The sequence below is a fragment of the Dipodomys spectabilis genome, unplaced genomic scaffold (genome assembly GCF_019054845.1).
Source record: "Dipodomys spectabilis isolate Male_0828 unplaced genomic scaffold, ASM1905484v1 ptg000691l, whole genome shotgun sequence".
Taxonomy (NCBI): Eukaryota; Metazoa; Chordata; class Mammalia; order Rodentia; family Heteromyidae; genus Dipodomys; species Dipodomys spectabilis.
The window spans coordinates 144,347-164,025 of record NW_024871368.1 but is presented as its reverse complement, the minus strand read 5'-3'; the positions used below and the strand labels follow the sequence as shown (position 1 = coordinate 164,025).

At 52.7% G+C, this 19,679-nt stretch overlaps 1 protein-coding gene across 4 annotated transcripts; it reads left to right on the top strand.

Annotated features, from left to right (window-relative positions):
* The first annotated feature begins 2,897 nt into the window (after positions 1-2,897).
* Ythdf1 (YTH N6-methyladenosine RNA binding protein 1) lies at positions 2,898-18,988 on the top strand. 4 transcript variants are annotated; one of them, XM_042672221.1, is made up of 5 exons: positions 2,898-3,001; positions 3,240-3,264; positions 4,345-4,424; positions 12,220-13,779; positions 18,705-18,988. In XM_042672221.1, exons 1-5 carry the CDS (start codon positions 2,975-2,977, stop codon positions 18,729-18,731), a joined length of 1,719 nt encoding a protein of 572 aa, XP_042528155.1. In that variant the 5' UTR covers positions 2,898-2,974; the 3' UTR covers positions 18,732-18,988. The 4 variants fall into 4 exon arrangements, with proteins under 4 accessions (XP_042528155.1, XP_042528156.1, XP_042528157.1 ...); XM_042672222.1 differs by lacking the exon at positions 3,240-3,264 and having other exon boundaries at positions 2,911-3,001; XM_042672223.1 differs by lacking the exons at positions 3,240-3,264; positions 4,345-4,424 and having other exon boundaries at positions 2,922-3,001.
* Positions 18,989-19,679: the final 691 nt, after the last annotated feature.

Genomic DNA, 19,679 nt, shown 5'->3' with positions numbered 1-19,679 from the left:
TAGGGCTGCGAGGAGCCCGAGGTACCTGTCGGGTTGGTTCCAGGTCTGTGTCGAGGCTGCTCTCTGGTGTGCCCTGTCAGATGGGCTTTGCTCAGGCCTGGTCCTGGGACCCACCCTCCGGACAGGGCCTCCCGTGCCCCTCCAGCTCCTCCCTGTGGCTAGGGAATGGGGAGGAGAGACAGGGGCTCCTGGCTTTGGATGTCTCCTAGGGACTTGCATTCCCATATCCAGTGGAGCCCAGATGGCCCTGAGGCCAGCTCTGTGGGCTGCAGCTCAGGACCCCAGCCTTCTGCTGAGGAATCCAGGTGACTATTGGCTCTGTTTCCAGCAGGGCTACCGGGGAGGTCTGGAGACGACAGCAGGAGTTCACCCCAACTCCACAAGAGCAGAGTTCAAGGGATGAGTGCGTGGTTAAAGGAGCTCTGAAACTCACCTAGACGGGACTGACTCAGCAGGCAGCATCAGGCTTACTTAGAGGCCTGCCCAGCTTGCAGAACCTCCTGAACTTCAGGTCCTCTGGCCTGGGGGTTGGACTGGCCCGCATGCCTCCGTTTATGGAGGACCAACCTTGAGCAACACGGTCTGGGGGATGGGGGATCAGCCCCATAGCCACCTATGACTATTTGAATTTCACTGCACAGAAAATCAAGTCTGCTAGTTTCAACTATTGCGTAGCTGCATGTGGCTGCTGACTATGGTGTAAGACATTCTGAAACACCAGAGTGGCTACCATCCACACTGCTGCAGCTCTCCCTTCTGAACACTGCCTCCCCAGCAAGGGAAACTGAGGCAGGTCAGCGGGAAGCTAGAGCTCCCAGTTCCCTCGGTCCGCCCCCTACTGGACACAGAGGAGATGGCAGCCCAGGGACAGAGAGGTACTAACCGGACGGCAGGGTCCGGGGGCAATGTGGAGGGCCACCCCTGCAGAGGAGGAGCTCTCTCCCTCCGTTTGGGTGGGCAGCACCGCTCCTGGATCCCGGGGGAGGGAAGGTGGTGTGCCGGCGCCGCCTCAGCCCACCCGGGGCTGGTCCTTCCGTCACCTGAGTCTGGATCGCCCAGCCGGCCGACCCTGCCCGGCCCGCGTTCGTATCCACCTGGTACCCAAGTGTGGCCTTATTCAGGAACAGGCCTCTGCAGATTTAATTACCTTGGGATGGGGCTGCACAGGACTGACTGGGGGGGGGGGCCAAGCCCAGCAGCCGAAAAGGCGCAAGCCAACGGAGCGGCAGGAAGGGCCCTCCCCGGAGAAGCGCGTGCCAGCAGAGCGAGCGCAGCCTGTCCGCCGGGTTCCAGGGACACGGTGGTGGGTGCCGGCCTCCAACCCCGAGGCCGCCACGTGGGCGCCCGCGGCCCACTCTGTGGTTCTAGCTAAGCGGTCCTGACCGGAGCTGGGCTCAGCCGTGCCCTCCTGCCGTCCTAAGCTGGGGGGACACTGACCATGGAGGGCGGAGGGTGGAGGCGGGGCCGTGGGTGTGGCCAGGCTGTGAGCGGAGGCGGAGGCCGAGGGTGGAGGCCAGGCTGTGAGCGGAGGCGGGGCCGTGGGTGTGGCCAGGCTGTGAGCGGAGGCAGAGGCCGAGGGTGGAGGCCAGGCTGTGAGCGGAGGCGGGGCCGTGGGTGTGGCCAGGCTGTGAGCGGAGGCGGGGCCGTGGGTGTGGCCAGGTTGTGAGTGGAGGCGGGGCCGTGGGTGTGGCCAGGCTGTGAGCGGAGGCGGGGCCGTGGGTGTGGCCAGGCTGTGAGCGGAGGCGGGGCCGTGGGTGTGGCCAGGCTGTGAGCGGAGGCGGGGCCGTGGGTGTGGCCAGGCTGTGAGAGGAGGCGGGGCCGTGGGTGGAGGCGGGGCCACGGGCAGAGGCGGGGCCATGGGTGTGGCCAGGCCGTGAGTGGAGGCGGGGCCGTGGGTGTGGCCAGGCTGTGAGCAGAGGCGGGGCCACGGGCAGAGGCGGGGCCGTGGGTGGAGGCGGGGCCATGGGCAGAGGCGGGGCCATGGGTGTGGCCAGGCCGTGGGTGGAGGCGGGGCCGTGAGTGTGGCCAGGCTGTGAGCAGAGGCGGGGCCACGGGCAGAGGCGGGGCCATGGGCAGAGGCGGGGCCATGGGTGTGGCCAGGCCGTGAGTGGAGGCGGGGCCGTGGGTGTGACCAGGCTGTGAGCAGAGGCGGGGCCGTGGATGGAGGCGGGGCCACGGGCAGAGGCGGGGCCATGGGTGTGGCCAGGCCGTGAGTGGAGGCGGGGCCGTGGGCGGAGGAGGGCAGGGCCGAGGCCGGAGCAGCCCCGGGCGGCGGCGACTCTAGGCGGCCCAGCGCCCGGCCAGGCCCGCGGGAACGCGGCCTCTCGGGCACGAGGGGCGGCCACGGTCCTCAGCGGTGTCCTCGGGCGGACGCCGGCCCGGCCTAGTGCTGCTCCCCGCAGACCGCCCCGCTCGCGTGGACTTCCCGCTGCACGGCCTGCTCGCGGCCACGACCCGCGGGCTCGCGGTCCCCCAGGGGCCTCACACGCCGCCCCGCGCAGCGCGAGCCACGGCCCCCGCCCGGGGGACGGCCGCGCAGGGACCCGGGACGGCGCCCGCCACCCACTTCCCGCTCGGCCCGCGCGCGAGCCCCGCCCCCAGGCACGTGACTTCCCGGCTCGCCCCGCCCCTGCGCGGGAGACCCAGACCGCGGCGCGAAATCGGACGCGCCGAGCGGCACTGCGCAGGCGCCCCGGCGGCGGCCCGCCGGCGCTCCCGGCCTGCCCCGCGCGCTGACGTCGCGCAGCCTCGTCCCCGCCGTCGCCGCCGCCATTGGAGTCGGCTGCCTCTCCGCGCGTCCGCTCGGCCCGCCGCCCGCCGCCCGCCCCAGCCCTCGCGCTAGCAGCCGCCGCCGCGCCCGGCCGCGCCCGCGGAGTTGGCGGCGGGGCCCGGGGCCGCGCGCGCGGCGAGTCAGGCCCGGCCTCGCGGGAGGCCCGAGCCCCGGCGCCGCGCCGCGCCGCGCCGTGGATGAAGCATGTCGGCCGCCAGCGTGGACCCTCAGGTAGCGGGCCGGGGCCGGGCGGGCGCGCGCGCGCGGGGGGCGCGAGGCCGGGCGCCGGGCCCGGGGTGCGGGGCGGGGGCCGCGCCGTGCACCCGCGGGCCGGGCCGGGCCGGGGTCGCGGGGTCGGCCGGCGGGGTCGCGGGGCAGGAGGCGCGGAGGTTCTCCGGAGAGTAACTCTGTCTTTCCTTTCCCGGGCTGGGTTGCGTCCGCCCGCACGTCCCGGCCTGCGGCGACGCAGAGAACAAAAGGACAAGATACTAAAGGTGAGCCGAGTTCCGGGATGGCCGTGCGGGCCGCGCCGTCGGGGCCGCGCCCGCCCGCTCGGGCCAGAGCACGTCCGCGGGCCGGGCCTGGAACCGGAAACCTGAGTTTCCCCCTCCGGCCGCGAGGAGGTGAAAATGTGCGCGGCAGGTCCCGACTCTCCAAGAAGTTCTCTCCTGCGGTTCCAGTGCCGGCCAGGTGGCCGAGTGTAGGGAGGACGGAGGAGGAGGTGGAAGAAGCCGCGCCCGCTCGAGAGTGCGGCCCGGAGGCCGGCGGCCGAGCGCCGGCCCTCTGCTGCCCACTGGGGGTCGGTTCGGGGGAACCGGCCGGCTGCGGCACTCACAGCCGAGTCTGTGGTCATTTCCTTTGTTTTTCTAGTTTGGAACAGACTCCCGCACTCGCTCTTGGGAAAACCTAAGACACTTCTTGCTTTCTTGGAAGACTTTTTAGCCAGTGTGTGTGTTACTGTAACCAAATATGGTTCATCGTGTTTTACGATTGGAAAAGGCCCAGCGCCTGCCTTGCCGTTCTTTCCCCTTGCTTTCATTTTCTGGCCGAGCTTTCGAACAGCAGAAATTTAGTGGAGAGCAGATCCAGGTGAACTTGGTTCACAGCCCCGTCCCAACTGAGCACCCCCTAGTTTCAGTGCTTCTCCCCTCCATCCTGTTTGCCTAATAGAGATCTTCTGAGACCTTGTCCAGAGCTGGGGTAGGGCTGACACCCTGTTTCATGGGCTGGAGATAGGGAGGGCTCTGGTAAACCTGTTGCCTGGCACGTGGGAGGCCCGAGTTCGATCCCAGCACACAACAAATCACAGAACCCTATTCTTGGCCAGTTACTTTGTTTGCCCCTATTTTTGTCAACCTCCTACCAAGTTATGATTGTCTATTTTAAGAGTGTAACTTAAACTATTCAAAGTTCTGCATTACTATCGTAACTAGGTATGTAAGCATCATCTCAGTGGATTATGCCCATTTTAAAATAGTCATAATTTATGCTAGAAATTGATGAAAATGGATTAATTTCCATGCTTGAAACTAATCTTTTAAAACTTGATAATATTTTGCAACTTCTTGTTCTAGTACAAAATGGTTCTTTGCATCAGAAGGATACAGTACATGACAATGACTTTGAGCCCTACCTTTCTGGACAGTCCAATCCGGTGAGTTTGATTTGTTAGCATATTTTAATTTTAAGATTTAGGGGCTGGGAATGTGGCTTAGTGGTAGAGTGCTTACCTAGCATGCATGAAGCCCAGGGTTCGATTCCTCAGTACCACTTACACAGAAAAAGCCAGAAGTGGTGCTGTGGCTCAAGTGGTACGGTGCTAGCCTTGAGCAACAGAAGCTCAGGGACAGTGCCCAGGCCCTGAGTTCAAGCCCTACGACTGGCCAAAAAAAACAAACAAGCTAGCTTTAATTGTAACACACCTTTACTGTCATATTCCTGGTTTATTAAACCTTAAACAAGGAAAAAACTGGCCAGAAAGTATTAGAAATGATAGAATGGCCTTGAGGACTTGCTTCGAGCACTTCTTCCTGTTTGGCCTAGGTGTGAGTGTGATGCACTTAGTTTTCTCCCTGAAGAAGGCACACTCTTAGGCACCAGGATGAAGGCAGGGTCTTGGTGATTCCTGTTCTTTGTGGGTCAGTGATGTTGCTTCTACAGATGGCAGGTGTGCTTAGTCCTCTAAGGTTTTCTGGCCTGTTGCATTTGGTTCTGGAGGGTTAGAATTGTGGGACTAGATCAGGTAAACAACTTGAATCTTCTGGTAGTTCAAGGTTTCACAGCCTTGGCCTTGCGGACATCTTGGACATTGTTTTGGCTATTCTGTACACTGTAGAATGTTTAGCATCCTCCTTCACGTTTTTTTTTTTTTGGGGGGGGGGGGTTCATTCATGGGGCTTGAACTCAGGGCCTGGGGACTTCCCTGAGTCCCTGAGCTCTTCTGCTCAAGGCTAGCACACTACCCTACCACTCAGAGCCACAGCTCCACTTTCAGTTTTCTGGTGTTTAATTGCAGATAGGAATCTTGTAAACTTTCCTGCCTGGGCTAGCTTTGAACTATGATCCTCAGATCTCAGCCTCCTCAGTAGCTGGGATTACAGGTGTGAGCCACCGGCCACTGGCTTTCCTTCGCTTCTGTTCGCTAGATTTCATGAGCACTTATCCCAACCTCAGCCATTCCCACCTGTGTTGTGATACTGCAGATGTCTCTTGGGGACAGAATTACCCTGGTTTAAAACCATGAGCAGTTGGGAATGCAGGTATAACCATATATCTGCTGCTTTAAAATGTATTGTACATATTTACTTTAGCACGAAGCGAGACCTGTGCTAGACTGAAAAAAGGCCTTGACTTGGTTTTGGTTTTGTTTTGTCAACTGCCCTTTTCAAAAGATTTTAGACCTTAGTACTCTTCTCTATACTTCTTCCTATTAGCTGCTCAGGAGCCTAGAAACCAAGTGTGGGCCGGGTCCTGGATCAGTCCCCCGTCCCCGCGGCTTGGTTGCCCCTGAGAATCTGTTCCTCCAGGCAGGATGGGGCATTGTCGAACCCACCTGTCCTCAGCCACAGACTTTTGACCAAGGTAATGGCAAGAAGTTAAGTTTATTTTTTTAGTATGTTATTTCTTTTCTTATGGCAGTATCATGTACCAAATTGTAACCAAAGTGATGAGAAGGAGGTTACTTCACAACACATGGATTGTATTTTCATAAGGGGCAGTGCTGGTGTTCTTAAAATGGGACAGATTATTTTCTGCTATCAGTAATGGCCATGGTTGTTTATCTCTTGGAGAAGCCATAGAAAAAAGACATGAGTAGCTTTAAAATGGCCTCTTTGTGTTCATTAGGTTACAATGTGTACTTTTGAGCAAGGTGATTAATCAGCACATTACTTAAGAGTCAGTCTGTTCTCTCCGTTACTGATAGAAGATTTTCCAAAATAGCAAAGAGATGGGAAGCACGCAATCTTCAGTCTTCACTTGTATTTACAGATGAAGCAGCTCAAGATCCTTGAGACTGCAGCTTTCCAAGGTAGAAGAGGAAACTTGGGATCGTTCAGCAGATGCATACCCTGCTGTCTTGAACAGTGGTGTCTATCCTTTTGCCTGGAATTCTTGTTTCAGTTATGGTCACTGGGAGTTGTTATTTTGTTGTCTTGGACCCTTCAGATGGAGGCTGCCTGTTAGGAAAGTGCACTTTCAGATCAGAGCTGTGCTGTGCTGTCCAGCCAGAAGAGGGGCATTTTGTGGCTGGTAACAGTAATGTTAAAATCTGGTTGGTGTGCAGCGTACCTCATCGACTCCTGTATACGTGTATGCCTGTGCGTACCTGTGTATGTGTGAGCTGTTAATGTGTTTCAGCTGCAGGGATGCTGCGAATGTTTAGAATTCAGTCACTTGGCTCCATGCAGCATGCTTGTGGAGGTGACAGCATAGAAGGTAGTGAGCAGCCCTTGTTTTGAATCCAGGTCTGGTCAGATGGAGTCGCTGTGCAGAAAGCATCCGTAGAATGATTTGGACATCTTTGGGGGCCTGCTGCGTGCTATCGGGTGAATGTCACTTTTTGTGGGCTTTGGTGGTGTGGGGCCTCACGGGACTCTGTCTCCCTGCTGTGGATCTGACGCGCCTGATTGCTGCTGAGCAGTGTCATGAGCCCTGATTGAGAGGTGTGCTGACAAACCTTTCTGGAAATGAAGTAGAGAGGTACAGAATGGATGACTCTTTAGTTGGAGATCCTTGTCCTGTTTTCTTTTTCAAGGCTTTGTTGCTTCAGGCTTCCTAGTTTCCCGGTTCCTCCTGTTCTCTGGGAAGCAAGGGATGGCTTACCTTAAAGAGGAAGTCCTCCTGCCTTTGAGCGGTGACTGAGTTAGGAACAGTTGGTGCTAACCCCTGGCCAGCCTTATCTGATGAGCTTGGCTGTGTGCTGTGATCCCAAGGACACCTGGGCATCGGGGTGTTGGTTGTCAACAGAAAGCAAGAAAACCAAATTGCTTTTACCTTTTTGCTCTCATAATTCACTTGTGTACTAGGTATTGTGAGGTGCATGGTAGTGATTTTTTTTTTTCATGGGTGGTAATTTTTATTTTTTCTGAAGCCTTGCTTAATCAAGTCACCTGAGTATTGAATTTCTTTCTTTCTGTTTTGATGCTGCTACGGGGGCTTGAACTCAAGGTCTCCTCATGCTCTGATTTTTTTTTTTTTTTTGGCCAGTCCTAGGCTTGGTCTTGGAGCCTGGGCACTGTCCCTGAGCTTTTTCAACTTGAGGCTATGCAACTTGAGCCACAGATCTGCTTCTGTTTTTTTTTTTTTGTGTGATTAATTGGAGATGAGTCTCATGGACTTTTCTCCCTGGCTGGGCTGGCTTTGAACTGTGATCTTCAGATCTCAGCCTCCTGAGTAGCTAGGATTCCAGGTATAAGCCACTGGCGTCAGGCCATGCTCTGCTGTTTTGCTCAGATAGTGCTTTCTCTAGTCTAGCTTTTTGCTGGCTTAGTGGAGACAGAGTATCATGTATGTGTGCGTGTACATGCATGCGCGCGTGTACGATGGAGCAGTCAGGCTTGAACTCAGGGCCCATGGGCTGTCCTTGAGCTCTTTCTTTGGTCAAGGCTAGTGCTCTACCATTTGAGCCACAGCTCCAACTTCCAGCTTTTTGATGGTTAATTGGAGGTAAGAGGCTCATAGGCTTTTCTTGCCCAGGCTAGCTTTGAACTGTAATCCTCAGATCTCAGCCTCCTGAGTCACTAGGATTATAAGCATGAGCCCCAGTGCTTGGCTCTCATGGACTTTACTGTCCAAGCTGACTTTGAACCTTGATCTTCAGATTCTAGTCTCCTGTTATCAGCATTAGATATTGGTACTCAGCAGGACTGAACTTTATTATGAGCAGTCATTTGACATGATGGGAAAACATAATTTGCTCAGGTGAAGAAGAACTTGTCATCAGCAGATGCCCATCCTGTTGTTTCTTCATATGGGAATGTGATGTGTCCTGCCTCCTTTGTATGGGACTGTGCATTCCTGCCTTGTAGCTTACTGTTTTGCTGTTTGATCATGAGTTATTTGGGCATCGTTACTGCCTCTAGACTGAAGTGTTCTTTGAGTCTAGAATCTCCTTGAACAGTCCTTGACATACATCCTCCTCAGCTGCTAGCTTGTGTGGTTGAATTTGTGTGTCCATGCTTTCTCTTTAAAGTGGCAGGCTTTGAGAGCTGATAGCCTGATTTGAGCATTGTGCTTGTTATTACCCCGCTGTCCAGGATTTCTGTCAGAGTTTGGGCACACAATTAAGCTAAATAATGCTGTGCCCTGCACGCATGAACAGCATTGGCTGTTTCATGTGAAGAATTGGTAGAAACACAGCACTTGGATTACTGATGTACAAGCAGTTCTCATGACCCAGACAACCTGCAGGTTCAGTAGTGTGTACCTTGTCATCTGGACCTGTCTCACATCAGCTTCTGCGACTGCACTTAAATAACATGGGCTTACGTGAAAGGAAGGCCCAGTGTAGTGTCTTGGAGGGATTTGCCTACACAGTTGCTGCCATCACTATAGCTGGAAGCTGCGATGAGTCTTTACCTACTTCATTGGCAAGTTGCTGAGAAAGAGGCAGAAATTCTTTGTTGGAAACGCTGTGTCTGCATATTGACCATCTAGCCGAGAGACCAGAACCGCAGCCTCAGGAGGGTCAACCTTGACAACATGAAAACGGCCATCCGTAAGCGTTTAGTCAGTGTCTGAGCTTTTCCTTTGTAGTGTAGCCACCCTGGTGAATGACTCGGGGAACAGCCCCCAGACACCCCTGTTCCTTGGCCACTTCTCAGCATTGCCCTTGAGGCTTTCCTCTTTCATGGTTTGGTTTGATGATATCTCCATTTCTCAGCCTACTCCAAAGATGTACTGCTGGACTCAGGAGGGGTCTCTGCTCTTTACCCAGTGTCTCTTGGTCACGCTGATGAATTCTCTCAGAATTGTTTCCTTAGAAACATGAGTAGAGGAAGTTTCACCTGCTGGTTACATAGCTCTAGTGACTCAGAATGGTTATCTTCCCTCCCTCTTTTCTCTTCTTCTCCCTCCCTTTTTTTTTTAAGGTAATTAAACTTGAATAATTACAGAAAAATTGCTTTTAATTCAAGAATAGGTTTATGAGTTCAGTGTGTTTGGTAATTTGTATTCCAAATGATCTAAGGATAATGGCTGCTGACTTAAAATTTCCTTTTTTTTTTTTTTTGTCTTGGGACTTAAACTCTGGGCCTGGGCACTGTCCCTCAGCCTTTCAGCTCCTTTCAGCTACAGCGCTAACAGCATCACTTCTGGTTTTCTGTGGTTTATTGGAGACACGAGTCTTACAGATTTTTCTGCCCGGGCTGGCTTTGAACTGCAATCCTCAGATCTCAGCCTCCTGAGTAGCTAGGATTACAGGTGTGAGCCACCAGTGCCCAGCTCTTATTTTTTTCTTTAAGTGTCTTACTGTTTTCTGGTTGTGGGAAAGGGGCTTAAAAGTTCAAAGGTACAGTTTCTTTGCTCAGGGGTTTGGTCTTTGCTTGGAAGCTCTGTTAGCCACCTCTAGGTGGTGTTTGTTGTACCCAGGGCTATAGTAGAAGTCTTGAATGTGAGCCGGGCACCAGTGACGAATGCCTGTAATCCTAGCTACTTAGGAAGCTAAGACCTGGAGAATATCAGTTTGAAACCAGCTGAGGCAGAAGAGTCTGAAATACTCCATCTTGAAGTAATAAGCAAAATGCCAGATTTTGAAGTGTGGCTTATGTGGTAGAGTACCAGCTGAGAGCAAGAAAGCTGAGCAAAAGTGTGAGGCCAATGAATTCAAGCCCTAGTGCTGGCTCACACGCACACAAAAAGAAATGTGTTGACTATGGTGTCACCAGTAGTAAGAGGGTGAGGATGGGGTCTTGAGTGCACTCAGTCAGGGAGTTCAAGAGGAAGTTTTGTGTGAAGAGCAAGCTTTGAATTTGTTTAGCTTTATTTAGCCATGCCCTTGGTAAACAAACACACATATTGATATCTTAGACTGCTGCTCTGTTGAGCCCCAAAGCCAAGAAGGGACTGGGTCACTCTTGGCCCACTCAGTCCCTTAGAATGGGTTATCAGAGCACTGAGCTTGAGCCTCTGTACAAGAGAGAGTCATGGTGTGGATGTGCTCTAGCTTCACAGGCAGCCCCGATGTAGTCCCACACACTGTTGGTTTACATAGAGCAGTTGGCCTGTGCTCTCCACGGGGCCTGGGAACCGGGTCCCTTCCTGGGGAGGCTTGTAGCACGGGCCTCAGCCCGGCATATAGAGTTGTAGAGTCAGATCCTAAAGAATCAGGGATTCCAGGATCGGTGTGGGGCTCTGGTTGAAGTTGAATTATCGAGGTCATGTTTATAGGCAGCACAGGCTGAGAAACAGCTGTCATCCACCTGTTGCATGGTAGAGAATCTAGTGGACCAGTTACAGCTCTATGGCCAGTTCTGTATCTTTATGGAACATTTCGTGTGGACTAGAATGCCACACCATGTTCTCTCTTCCTTGGCCTGGAGTATTGAAGGGGCGTAGCTGCTGAGAGTGGTAGGACTATCGTGTTTGGCCCTGCATGCATGAACATTGTGGTACACTTCACAGAGCGGGCCCTCCCAGACCTCCTGTTGACATTTCTCCTTCCCGGCTGACCTTGCCTCCCATGTATTAGGCTGCTTTGAAGGCTGCCCGGGGGGACTGTGAGGGAAGATTGCAAAAAAAATGGAGCCAGAAGCAGTGAAACCTGTTTCACTGATTCTGATAAACATGTTTCTCTTAATGCATAGGGTTATTGATAGAGTCTCATTTGTAGAACCTGAAAGGCTTCATTTCAGGGAACTTGTTAGGTTTTTCTGAAATGGTCCTTGCCTCACCCTTCCTCCCGTCCTCAGCACCCTGCACAGCACGGCACTGCACAGGAAGTCACCTCAGGCACGTGTGGGGGACGTCATCTCAGAGCTGCTGGAGAACCTTCTCAGAGACTCTTTCTGTTAGTTGTGGGGCTTGAATTTGGGGCCTGGATGCTGTCCCTGTTGCTGGCACTCTACCACTCTGAGCCACAATGCCACTTGCTGGTTTTCTGGTTGATTGGAGGAGATAGTGTCACAGACTTTACTGTCCAGGGTGACTTTGAACTGCGATCCTCGGATCTCCGCTTCCTAACTAGGATTACAGGTGTGAGCCACCAGCACCCTCAGAGATCTCTTAAGATGGCTCCTAAGACCTCCTCCTCCACCATGGTGTGGTTGGTGCCTGTGGTCCAGCCACTTTAAAGCTCCTTGAAAGATGTCTGCTGTCGTGCAGACAGGGAAGCCCAGGAAGGCCGCCCAGATGAGGGTCCACTGTGTCAGAGTGGAGTGTTCACCCTTGAGAGGCTCGCTCTTAGCCAGGGCAGGAAGGCCCAGGGCTCTGCTGCCAGGCCCGCTGACGGTCCAGGATTGTGCCCAGAGGACACTGGGCTCGTGAGGGACAGGTGCACCAGACGTAGAGGTGGAGCAGTGAAAGGTGTGGGGAAGCAGTTCTGGCAGTCTGAGGTGCCAGTATGGCAAGCCTGGGGTGCTGCTGATGGTGAGCCGCAGCCTCTGGGCCCTGTGCACCCTGGGTGTATTTCAAGCTGTTTGCGTTGGTGGCTGCTCCATAGTGGTCGCCGTGAGAGTTGATGGTGCCGTGGCTGGCTCCACTCGAGGTCAGAGCTGCTCACCCTGTTCTGTAGTGGCTCAGCTGTTGTTCAGCCTAAGTACAGAGTCTTGTAAGTGTCACTGCTTTCTTTGGGTTTTGATTTTGTTATAGTTTTGGCGAACTTGGCTTTTCTCTAGGAAGGAACAGCTCTGCGTGGTGCCAGGCTTGTTTATGCTCGGCCTCTGTAAGGGGCCTGGTGTGTGTGGTGTCCTCCTGTGTGACACCAGTCTAACCTGTCATGTTTGTTTCCACAGAGTAACAGTTACCCCTCGATGAGTGACCCCTACCTGTCGAGCTACTATCCACCATCCATTGGCTTTCCTTACTCCCTCAATGAGGCGCCGTGGTCTACTGCAGGGGACCCTCCGATCCCATACCTCACCACCTACGGACAGCTTAGCAATGGAGACCATCATTTCATGCATGATGCTGTGTTTGGGCAGCCTGGAGGGCTGGGGAACAATCTCTATCAACACAGGTTTAACTTTTTCCCAGAAAACCCTGCGTTTTCAGCATGGGGAACGAGTGGTTCTCAAGGGCAGCAAACTCAGAGCTCAGCATATGGAAGCAGCTACACCTACCCACCCAGCTCCCTGGGCGGCACGGTGGTTGATGGGCAGACACCCAGCTCCCTGGGCGGCACGGTGGTTGATGGGCAGACGGGATTTCACAGTGATACGCTCAACAAGGCCCCTGGGATGAACAGTCTAGAGCAGGGCATGGTTGGCTTGAAGATCGGGGACGTCACCACCTCTGCAGTCAAGACAGTGGGCTCGGTGGTCAGCAGCGTAGCACTGACAGGTGTTCTTTCGGGAAATGGCGGAACAAATGTAAACCTGCCAGTTTCAAAGCCAACCTCGTGGGCAGCCATTGCCAGCAAGCCTGCAAAACCACAGCCTAAAATGAAAGCCAAGAGCGGGCCTGTGCTGGGGGGCACACTGCCTCCCCCGCCAATCAAGCATAACATGGACATTGGCACCTGGGATAACAAGGGGCCCATGCCAAAGGCCCCAGCCCCCCAACAGGCCCCGGCTCCCCAGGCTGCCCCACAGCCCCAGCAGGCTGCCCAGGCTCTCCCAGCTCCGCCTCCCCCTCTGGTCCAGCCACAGTATCAGAGTCCTCAGCAGCCTCCCCAGGCCCGCTGGGGTGCCCCTCGCAACAGAAGCACAGCCTTTGGGCAGAGCGGAGCCGTCAGCAGTGATGGCAGCTCTCCCGGGAATGCCCAGCCCACCTCTGCCCCCAGTGCGGAGTCCCACCCAGTCCTTGAGAAACTGAAGGCTGCCCACAGCTATAACCCTAAAGAGTTTGACTGGAATCTCAAGAGTGGACGAGTGTTCATCATCAAGAGTTATTCTGAGGACGACATCCACCGCTCCATCAAGTACTCCATCTGGTGTAGCACAGAGCACGGCAACAAGCGTCTGGACAGCGCCTTCCGCGCCGTGGCCAGCAAGGGCCCCGTCTACCTGCTTTTCAGTGTCAACGGGAGCGGCCATTTCTGTGGGGTGGCTGAGATGAAGTCCGCCGTGGACTATGGCGCCAGCGCAGGGGTCTGGTCTCAGGACAAGTGGAAGGGGAAGTTCGACGTGAAGTGGATTTTCGTCAAGGACGTGCCCAATAGCCAGCTCCGGCACATCAGGCTGGAGAACAACGACCACAAGCCCGTCACAAACTCCCGAGACACACAGGAGGTGCCCCTGGAGAAGGCCAAGCAGGTGCTGAAGATCATCGCCTCCTACAGGCACACCACCTCCATCTTCGATGACTTTTCTCACTATGAGAAGCGGCAGGAGGAAGAGGAGGTGGTACGCAAGGTGAGTTGCGTCTTAGAGGTCTGCCGTGTCTGTGCTTACCAGGTACTGCACAACCTGAGCAAAGAGAGATGATAGAGCTTGCTGGTGTCGTTCACAGGCAGGGGCCAGCCAGCTTTGGGCAGGGCTGTCCAGAGGCCGCGGGCCTTCCCTTCCCTTTCCTGGAGGAGCAGCCATGCCATCTGAGTGGACGTCACCAGTGGCTTCTGGCTACTTCTCAGTGTGTAAACATTGTGGTCAGTGGGAACACTGGACACATTTCCTTGCCAAGAGCTTGAGGGGAGTTAGTTTTGTTCTTATCTTGCTTTCTGAACTCTGATCTCTTCAGTGCTTGCTAGCTTCTGTCCAGTCAGGTGCACTTAGACGGTGGTGTCTCCTGACCGGGGAGGGGGGGGGGGGGTCAGTGAGGTGGTGGACAGCGCTTAGACAGTGGTGTTCCCAGCACCCACCTGAGGGCGTGTCCTTCTTGGGAGCACCCTTAAAACTGTTGCACACGCTAGCCCTAGGTGCTTTTCTATTTTTCTTTTAAAAACCCAATATTCCAACGCAACATGCTCTCTCTTAAGAGAATGATGGGGAAGGAGCAGATTTAGAATCCAGACATTTTATATTAGGTGTGGTTAGGTCCATTCACCTGGCGTTGGTCCTCACACCTGAAACACAGGTAGTGATGCTCCCAGGGCCTGCCGGGAGTGAGTGCCTCTCCTCTTCAGAACAAACTGGTGCCCCAGAGCTGGTCCTAGAACTGGGAAACAAGAACCTAACATGCGCTGTGAAACAGCTTCCTTTTATTCAAGAAGTAGCCAGAGAGGTGTATTGTCTTATTTTGTGGAATGTCAGTGTGTAGTGGCCAGGGTTCTGGTCGTCTCCATCCTCTGTTAGAAGCAGTTGCTCTTGGAGACGCAAGTAACTTTACTGATTGGGCAGAAAGGCCTGCGTCTGTGCCCACGCGGTAGTGCTTCGATGACCTGCAGCACCACCATCACCTCAAATAGCAAAGGAGTGTGGTTTTTATTGGTCATGGGGCTTGAACTCTGGGCCTGACTGAATACTGTCCTTCAGCTCAAGGCTAGCTCTCTACCACTTGAGCCACTGCACCACTGCCGGTTTTCTGAGTTGTTTATTGGAGATGAGTTTCAGACTTTCCTGCCCCCGCTGGCTTTGAACCACGATCCTCAGATCTTAGCCTCCTGAGTAGCTAGGATAATAGGTGTAAGCCACTGGCGATTGGCTAGCAGTGTGTTGTGTTTTCCAGTAACTAAAATGCCGTATTAGCTGTTTTAGGTGTAAAGTAAAACATCTTAATGAAGGAACATCTTCTGAGCAGTGTGGCTGGCTGATTTTGTTGTTCTGCCAGCATTATAGAGTGTGCCTACCCAAAGTAGTAGACCTGTGGCCCTCACTCCCACAGGGCCGCTGTTGTGTACACAGAATAACTTAAGTGCAAGCATGACTGAGCTGAATAGTTGGATTCTAGGGTCAGAACAGGCATAATTGTTCATGGAAGTTAGGTCTGATCTTAAACATCGCCACACATTTATTTGTGTGCTCACTTTTTTCACTTAAATAATGAATATTGTGTTGCCATAGAGTATCCTGGATGCCAAAAGTTGGCAGTGAGCTTTGGTATAAGAAAAACCCGCCACTAATTTGGTTGATGTTTTTAAAGCTGGAGTGTGCATGAGAACTTGATGGTGGGGTGGGCGGCTGTGCTGTTTGTTTGTGGGTCTCCGGTAAAGCTGCGTGGTGCCCAGCAGTCGCAGGCCCCATAGGCCTCTGCCCTCATCCCTGGTCCTGGAACCGCTTGGAGAACTTTGGGGCTTCATCTTGCCCCACTGAACAGCCTGCTGTGAGGGGATGAAGGGTCTTGGCCACCCTTCCCTGAACCATATCCTGGCCTAAAAGTTGTCAGTCCTGTAGTTCCATGTTGTGTTGGAGGTGAGAAGTGAGAACCTAGATTTGTTATTAGTTGACTGTTGACTTTTAAGTTGATTATTTGCTATAGATATGGTGGAAATGCAAATATCTGTGTAAACTCGGGGCTGGGCAGAGTGACGGCGGTGGGCTTGGGCGGTCCTCAGAGGGAGCCATGCCCAGGCTGCCCTGCGCGAGCTGCCACTCTAGACACTCCTTTCAGTGGCTGCGCTTAGGTTTGTCCCAGGTGTTTCGGGTTCTCTGAGGAGTGTGGTTTAGTGTGGCTAGAGAAGAGTGTTGGAGAGCGTCAGTCGCTCCTTCTCGCAGGCTGTACGTAGCACCTGTAGCCATTGGCCAGGACCGTGGGAGATCCCAGGGTTCTCTCAGAACCTCTGAGAGCAGATTTCCTCTTTGGCTCATCACTGAGAGACCTCATCACTTTCAAATGGTCCTGGTTTTCAAACAGACCTTTAGTATCTGTGGTTCAGATCTGTATGGTTCCAGCGAGATGGCCGGCGAGGAAGGGTTGTTCCCATTGTCACACTGAATGCAGGATGCTTGCCTCATTTTTCCCATAATGCCCCCAACTTATGCTAAAGACACGCTGCCTTTCAGTAAATCTCAGGTCTTTATTATTACTTAAATGTAGTACATTTACTTTTCTCCTTTGCTTTCTGGACACCACTTGCTTTGGGGAAGACATACTTTTACGACATCAAGATCAAAAAGACACGCAGCATATTGTACAATGATGTAAACATAACTGGCAATAACACAGTACTGATAGTTTCTCTACTTTGCTGTGTAATGGGTACATTGGAATTTACATTTTTTGATTTCTGGAATTTACTTTTTTGTGTACTGGGGCTTGAGCTCAGGGTCTCGACACTGTCCCTTGGCTTTTTTTTTTTTTTTTTTCTCAAGGCTAGCGCTCTGCCATTTAAGCCACAGTTCTCCCTCTGGTTTTTTGCTGATTAATTGGAGATAAGAGCATGAGTCAAACCATGATCCTCAGATCTCAACCTCTTGAGCAGTTAGGATTACAAGCGTGAGCCAGCTGTACCCAGCAGTATTGTATTAGGGTTTGAACTCAGGAGCTTATGCTTGCTAGACAGACACTACCATTTGAACCACGGCTCCCTTTTTTTTTTCTCTAATTACTTTTTAGGTGATAGTCTCATTTTGGTCTGACTGCATTCTTCTTACTGTGACCTGCTATATAGCTGGAGCCTTAGCAGGCACCACCAGCGCTGTGCTTGGGGAAGCTGGGTATGACCTAGAATATAGGAAGAACAGTGTTTTTGCAGTTTCCTTGTCCAGCTTATAGGTGTAAACATAGCTTGTTTCTTAGGGAAGCACTAACAGTCAGAGGGAAGCTATGTAAGTCCTAGGCTACCATAGATTTAACTAGCCAGTTCTTCATTGCTTAAAACAGTGGCAGTTGTGTGTTACATGTATTGCTAGAGATTTTGAGGTTCCCTGACCTGATCCTGCTTGGCTTCTAGCCACAGCCAGTGTGCTTGACTTTGGAGTCTTGGTAGAGGAGTAGAGGAGAGAACTTAAGAATAAGGATTGAGTCTGTCGCTGCTGGCTCACACCTATCACCCTGGCTACACAAGAGGCTAAGATCTGAGGATCGCAGTTCAAACCAGCCCAGGCAGAAAAGTCCATGAGACTCCTTTATCTCCAATTAATCGCAAAAAGCAGGAAGTGGAACTGTGGCTCAGGTGATGTAGCACTAGCCTTGAGCATAAAAGCTCAGCGCCGGTAGCTCACGCCTGTAATCCTAGCTACTCAGCAGGCTGAGATCTGAGGATTTCGTCCAAAGCCAGCACAGGAAGGAAAGTCCGTGAAACTCTAATCTCCAATAAACCACCAGAAAACTGGAAGTGGCACTGTAGCTCAAGTGTTAGAGCAGAGCGCTCGCCTTGAGCTGAAGAGCTGAGGGACAGCGCTCAGGCCCAGAGTTCAAGCCCCACAACTGACCAAAAAAAAAAAAGCTCAGGGACAGTGCCCAGTCCTAAGTTCATAGCCCCAGAACTGGCACAAATTAAGAATGAATAGCATTTGTTGTTCTTCTAAGGATGATGTCTAAGGATATCAGTTTGTGGGTTTTTTTTGGCTGCCATCCTGGGAGTTTGAACTTGAGGCCTGGGCACTGCTCAAAGGTGGAGCTCTACCACTTGAGCCACACCTCTACTTTCAGCATTTTGGTAATTGAAGGTAAGAGTCTCAGACTTTCCTGCCCAGGTTGGCTTTGAACTGTGACCCTCAGACCTTGGCTCCTCCATACTTGGAATTGTGTAGTTTTGCCCTGTGATTTTCCAACTGGCTTGCATCTAGGATGAGCATGCTGGCCACACAAATAGTCCAGTCTGTGCTGCATGCATATCACATCATGGGCTTCCCAAGCTGAGAGCTACGTTTAGGTGGGAAGCACAAAGCGCTTCTAAACCCACTGGCCAGAAAACCCACTGGCCAGAGGCCGGGACAGTAGTTGTGGGAAATTGGTTGCAAGTCCCAGACTTTGTGTTCATAGGAATGGTGAGCCAGTCTTCAGCCTTTCCCTTTGTGTCCCTGGCCCTTTGTGGAGCACCCAGCAGCTTTGTCCTGGCTTTCCTTAGCCTTGTGATTCAGATCTTGCTTTTGAGCAAGCTGAACAGATTTTGGTGTCTTAGAAGCCACTGGGATGCTTAAGTGAAAGAAGAGACGAGAGCCCTTTCCGTGTTCGTTGCTTCCTTTGGCGCAGAGGAGTTTATACAGGGACCTGAGGGCGAGCTGCTCGCTGGCATGGCAGGGGACCGGTGCGTGCCTGGGACCTGGCATGTCATTTGTACCCCCCCTGGTCTGTGGGGGGGCCCCCGAGAGCCAGAGCCGTGGCGGTGCGCAAGGGAGCCAGCCTCACAGCCAGGTTAGGGCTTGGGCAGCCTCGGGCTTGTTTCTGGCAGGTCACCTGCACGGCGGAATTGCTCAGTGTTTTAATTAACTTCCTCTCCTTTTTTTTTCCTCTATAGGAGCGGCAGAATCGAAACAAACAGTAAGAACAAACCGGTGTTTCTGGTTAACAGTGACTTTGAAACAAGTTTTCAACTGTATGCTTGGTGCTGCCTCTGGCATCAGCTCCAGCGTGTTGTCCAGAGCGGGTCGAGGGCTTGTGTCTTTACTCTTTGTAGTTCATTTTTGCCAGATGGATCTGCATTCATTTTTATCTTTTATATGTATCATAACCTTGTAGAACTCACTAATAAAGGACTATTTTTTGTCAGCTTATCAGACCTAATGTGAAATATAAACATCCTTTGAAACAAAACAAAACACCTAATACATCCCAGAGATTTTTTATTTTGGCAGAAATTATGTTCTCACTCTTACATTCAGTCATTTACATTTCTTACTCCTGTTCTGCCTCGGAGCAGCTGTAAGAGCACTCGTGAGTTGTTTAGAACATGCTGTGGGAATGTCGCAGCACTAACAGAAAGGTGACTGCCACCTGTTCTCAATGCTGGTAGGAAGGCAAGGCATCACCTGACTCTGCTGGTTTGCCCTGTTTAGTGTCTGTCATCCTTCCAAAATGCTAGCTGCCCGCTTGGTTTTTCTATTACAGAGGTAGCCTTCAGTTTTCAAATGTGGTGACCACACTGCACTTTTGGGAAGGCCGACCTTTGGTGCATTACCTGGCAGAGTGAGCTGCCCGCCCCTCCCTGCCCTGACTCAGGGCAGACTAGCTCAGCACTCAGGCGTTCGTAATTGCAGGTCATGTTTAACTTTTCCCTTTCCTCACTTGAGAATCCTAAAGCCGTCCTACGTTTTTACACCAGTAATGCTAAGCTTTAAATGTAGGGCCTGGCAGTGCAGTGTGATGGAAAATGCAACTGTAAATCTCACCGTGTGTCTATAATTTTTTTTTCTTGTTGAATGGCTAAAAGAAAGCAAAAATCAAAAAAAAATCTAGAAAACAAACGTGTGTCCTGTTTTGTGGAACGAGGCTG